The 5,398-nt window shown below is 45.0% G+C and overlaps 1 protein-coding gene across 1 annotated transcript; it reads right to left on the bottom strand.

The window, feature by feature from the left end:
• Nucleotides 1-3,770: 3,770 nt before the first annotated feature.
• LOC117695525 (ferritin light chain 1-like) lies at nucleotides 3,771-4,768 on the bottom strand. The gene has a single exon (XM_034486422.2). The coding sequence runs from the start codon at nucleotides 4,468-4,470 to the stop codon at nucleotides 3,916-3,918; it is 555 nt and encodes a 184-aa protein (XP_034342313.1). The 5' UTR covers nucleotides 4,471-4,768; the 3' UTR covers nucleotides 3,771-3,915.
• Nucleotides 4,769-5,398: the final 630 nt, after the last annotated feature.

The raw sequence follows: 5,398 nt of genomic DNA, 5'->3' as shown, positions 1-5,398 counted from the left end.
ATAGCTAGCCTGGACAAGAGACTCAAAGAGTGATCTAGATATAATACTCCAAAATTAAAAACAGGAAAAAAAGGAGGGAGTCGAAGGAAGAGATAGAGGCATGGTCATTGGGGGGAGAGCTCCATCAAATGGTGCTGAGAGGATGGGCCAGATGAGATGTCTGCCAGCTTGGGGGTTGCTAACATTGGAGAGGATAATTTAAGTGTAGCAAACGTGGCTAGAAGCCTGTGGAAAGGGATCCAGGAAGACAACAAAAAAGAGGAGGTAGAGAGAGCAAAGACTGGCACATTTCATTTTAACAAAACTACAAAATTTATCAGGGAAGTGGAGTCCTAACTAGAGACAGTAGTGGCAGCAAGAGAGACCGTTCAAGGCCAGCAACAATTTGTGGTGTTTCTTTCTCTCTTTTTCATTATTTTTTTCAAGATGGGTCTTGCTATGTAGCTCAGGATGACTTTGAACAAGAAATCTTGCTCTGTTCTGTGTACAGGGGGTTATACAGATGTTACATGATACCCAGCCAGTTCAGGGTGTTTCTATGTAGATAATACTAGCCTGGAGGGAGCTATGTTGGTGACTACAGGTAGGAAATCGTTGAGATGAGAGCTGATAAGACCTGGAGCCCAAGGAGGAAGCAGTGGTGGTAGAGGCATAGTGGGAAGGTCTTGCTCTGGAAAATCCAGAGTCAAGATTAGAGATTCACGGAGGTGAGGAAGTTGGCAGCAGGCCTGTGTGTAGTTTTCACTTCTGATAATATCAGTGTTTTTCAGTAAAGGAGAAGGAAAGTTGTGAGATGAATAAGGATGTTGTTTGTCCTCCACCTTAGTTACTTCAAAGCATGGTTTAATGAAAAAAATTTGCCGTCATGTTTCTCTATTCAAAACACCAGTGATCATGATAACATATGCATATACTAAACTTTCTGTTAGTGCTAATGAAGGAAGCACGGGGCCTTGCATGTGTTAGGGAAGCACCTTGCCATCAGGTTATGCCTCCAGCTAGCCAGGGCTTTTCATGAACAATTTCTGGGGAGAACTTGACAAATTCTAACATCATCTTTGAAGATGGTCACTTCCTAATCAAAACCCCACCCACAGATCACAACTGAAAATGCAAGTCTCTCCCTCGTGAGGAACACCAAATTGGGTCTTGTTCACATTCTATTCACTTTAAAATGTCTCCCTTTCCCCTTGGGTCTTACAACCTCTTTTGCTTTTTAGATATTGATAGACTTCATTTCATTTCTGATCTATTAACATGAGAGGTGACTATGAGTCCAAATATTCTGCCTTCTTGCACATTTACAGAACTTCAGTGGGCACCTCAGTAGATGTCCTCATTGTTTTTCCCTATACAGTGACTGTCAGGCTTGGGTACACATCAGCATCCCTGGGAGAATTGTGAAAACTCAGTGCATTTGGCCTCATTCACACAGCATCTGAATTGATAGCCCTGGGATAGACCCTGAGCAAGTGCATTTCTACAAGATGATGCTGATGTTGCTGGCTTAGGGTCACCCTTTAAGAAATGTCCTGGTAGAGTCTGAGAACTACTTATTCGCAGTAGTTTTGGGGTGAGGGCCAGGCAGCTGCATAACCTCTCACTGGGCCTGCAGAAGTGGTGGGGGAGATGATAGAAGAATGTCCCTCTGCTCACTCCAATCCCCTCTCTTGCCCACAGAAGCTCCTAGATGACTGCTAACAGAGGAGACCCTGAGCTGAGTGGACCTTTGGTCCCCCCTGCATAGCATCTCTGATAATTCTTCTGTTTGTCCTCCTCTGAAAACAGTCATGACTGTGGCATCCCCAGGCTGCTTTCATGTTTCAAGTCTTGATCCTTTGTGCCCCTGCTCAACCTCCTCTCACCCCAAATCGCCTTTCCCAGCTCAGATCCCTGATCTCCGGCTTTCCCCTGTCTGCTGCCAGTTGCTCCCAGTGAGCCCACAGTACAGGATGGATGGGCTTTATAATAACCCCTGCAGGCTGCTGGGGGGGGGGGCGGGCCTCCCATTTGAGTCTAGTGAGCCTTTGATTTCTAAACAGATTAGCAACACACAGAAGTGAAGCCTACAGGAGATGGTGGGGGGAAAGGACCAGCTCTCCATGTGACACATGCCTGTGGTACATCGTGACTGGCAGGTGAAGGGAAAATCTATTTGCAGCTCCCAGCAAGCTGCATGCTTTCTAAAGCACTTGCATGGCCTAAAAATATCACAAAGGGTGAGAGTAAGAAAACTTTAGTGTGGAGTATTTTCAAAAATTTAAAAATAGAAAGGCCTTCGGTAAATGAGAGTCACCAGTTGCTGCCCTGCTCACCACCTACAGAGCTTTCAGGATTCTCAGCAGACAGCAAGTGGCCAGTGTGGTGAGAACAGTGACATTATTTCTGGGAACAGAGTCACATCACCAATAGATGGACAGCTAAGTCAACTGTGGAGAGACGAAAGTACCATGTGGTGGGCTTCCCTGATTGAGATCGACAATAAACCAGTCTGGGAATTAATGAGATCCAATAGGTGTGGGGTTTCACTTCTGCTTTGATGAACCACTTTGTCAGGCTTATTTAGCCTTGGTCTCAAATCAGTGATGCCATGAAGCCTGCAAAAGGCCACTACTTCTGTGTCTCTCTTCCTCTTAGGAGGCTGTGTCAACCTCCCCATCCCCCACAGCCTCTTCATTCAGACGAAGCTCTGTTAGGTGGACAGTTTGCTCTTGTTTTATTCTTGCTGCTTTTCTGGGGGGGGGTAATAAACGAATGCCTTCTCCATGAATAAACTACACTGATGATGGATCTCACAGGGAAATTTATCTGTCTATGACCCAGATAGATCCTGGGCCATGGAAAGTGAGGTCATATCAGCATCATGCAGGGGACAAATGATTTATATTTATATTCTCTAAGGGGTTCTATGATTGGGCTCTTTGAGGTGTGATCAGTGGGGAGGGTTGTAGCTTGGGAGCACAACTTCTCACCAACTGCCCTGGAGAACCAAAGGCAGAAATGTGGGCTGCAGGCCCAGGAGAAATCTAATTTACTGTCTATATCTTCTGTACAATAGCTGAAAAAGAGAATGTTCTGTAAATGTTTACTGATTAGATACATAGGTAACAGACTGGGATGACATTTTTGCCACACTGGGGCACTTACTATCAAGGGTGTTGGACTGGATTTGGCTGGAGATTATTCATTGAGAGGTGAAATTAACTGTTTTAGGGTACACCAAAGCCTGACAGGTTCTCAACACAACCGTGCCTAGTCACACATTTCTAAACATCAGGTTATCCACTGCATGCCAGGGGTCAAGGCCAGCTGTTTCTAGAGAGACAATTAGCAAGGTCACTGTGTCCACAGTGTCAGCAGTATGCCTAAACACAGTTATAAGCTGACCTCAAAGTATGGCCCTGTTTCCACGAACAGTCTGTGAACAGTGTTATCAGGCCTTCGAGTGTTTGTAAATGCCTCTTCTCAAAGGCAAATTAGGTTGATAAATGCTACAGGTTGCTAAATTCCCATGGCATTCTGAAAATTCCATGAGGCTAGACAGAGTAGAGATTGTTAAGATGTGGAAAGTTCATTATATTAAATGCAGCCAAAGCTGCTAAGGCTTTGTGGAGATACTTAGACACACACGTAACCTGCACACAATGTCTCTGATGGGGTTAACTTAGATAAAGTAGACGGGAGGATTGCCTAGTGTCTTGTCAAGCGCTTTATTAGTAAAGATTCAGAAAGATGGAATCTTGAGTCTGGTATTTTTTTGTTTCAAAAAGCTTTATTTTTACTTGGTTCAAGACTTGGGAGAGGCTCCAGGGTGGTTACAAAATTGCCTATTGGCTTGCTCTCGAGCAAGGTGAAGGTTCTAAGGTGGGCTGGTGCAGAGCAGAGGAGGGAGCCCCTTGAAGGCACAGAGGCCTCCTAGTTGTGCTTGAGAGTGAGGCACTCAAAGAAATACTCTCCCAGAGATGCCTGGGACACTTCAGTCTGCGCTGGTTGTGACCCTGCCAGCCTACGGAGGTTGGTCAGGTGGCTGCCCATCTTCGTGATGAGTTTCACTTCCTTATCCAGGAAGTGGCTTTTTAAGAAGTCACAGAGATAAGTGTCTGAACGGGCAGAACCCAGGGCATACAGATCCAAGAGGGCCTGGTTCAGGATCTTCTCCAGGTCCAAGGCAGCTTCCATGGCCTCCTCCTGGGTTTTTTCCCATTCATTTTGAGATGGCTTCTTCACATCGTGAAAGAGGGCACGGCCCCCGCAATCGTTCTGCAACTTGAGGAGACGCTCCGCACCCTCGCTCTTCTCCTTGGCCAATTCGCGGAAAAAGTGGCCTACACTCTCCGCAGTCACATCATCCCGTTCAAAAAAGAAGCCCAGAGAGAAATAGATGTAGGAGGCCCGAAGGTGCAAGTTGATCAGGCGGTTCACAGCAGCTTCCACTTCGGTGGAATAATTCTGATGAATATGAGAGGTCATGGATGATCAGGAGTATGGGGCTAACCTTGAAGACAGTGCTGGCTGGTCCTAGGAGCCGAAGGCGGCCAGGAGGTGGTCCCGGAGGCTGCGACTGGAGAGACTTGTAAGGCGGCTGGATGCTAATAAAGTGGGAGTCCCAGGGTCCAAACACTATTGATGTAACACGCAGATCCACGGGACCTCCAAGGCGCTGCTCCGAGCCCGGTATTTTTTAACATATACCTAAGTCTAAGAAGACTCTAACCTAATGTCTGAGGTTCAGAGGAATTCAGTGACCTTCTCAAGGGTTTGTCAATAGTTTAAAGTATAGCATTCAAGTAAAACTCCCGGACTTAGAATGTCATAGAAGGTTCTTTTCATGACTGAGTATCTATGATGTCATAGAAGCTTAGGAATAGTAGGTAAAAGAGTATTACTAAGTATCTTGTGCATACTTTGAATGGTGTTAGGTACTTTATATTCATGGGTATAACTAATTCTTAAAATATACCTTTAGAATCTGTATTAAAAGCATGATTTTTGATTTCTGTAAACCAAAGTTCAAAGAAGTGGCTAGACTAGCACCTGGATGTCATATATGTTAATTTGACCTAGAAAAAAAATGCTTGGCTTTATTATCATACCCCAGATGGCCAGAGTCAGTCAGGGGGCTCAATAGATAGGCTAGTCCTTGCCCTTATTTGCTACCAGAGTAGAAGAGCATTGAGTTAAGAGAAGGTAGAGGCCACGATGGTCTTGGTACATCGTAGGTTATGCATAACCTGTTTGGTTATCAGGAAACCCAAGCTTGAAAGAACAGAGTTCTAGTAAGAAATCTCAAGTTATAAATTAAAACATGAATCAGTACTCACCTCTCTCTGAATCCCTACCTTCTTCTATTTCTATTTTCTTTAATCCATATTGTGAACGAACCTGGCTTTCTCTGGTT

The sequence above is a fragment of the Arvicanthis niloticus genome, chromosome X (assembly GCF_011762505.2).
Source record: "Arvicanthis niloticus isolate mArvNil1 chromosome X, mArvNil1.pat.X, whole genome shotgun sequence".
Classification (NCBI taxonomy): Eukaryota; Metazoa; Chordata; class Mammalia; order Rodentia; family Muridae; genus Arvicanthis; species Arvicanthis niloticus.
This window is presented reverse-complemented; position numbering and strand designations above follow the sequence as displayed.

Bases quoted from the DNA above. Each gene is read 5' to 3' on its own strand.
- LOC117695525 (XM_034486422.2), bottom strand. From the start codon at position 4,470: ATGACCTCTCATATTCATCAGAATTATTCCACCGAAGTGGAAGCTGCT.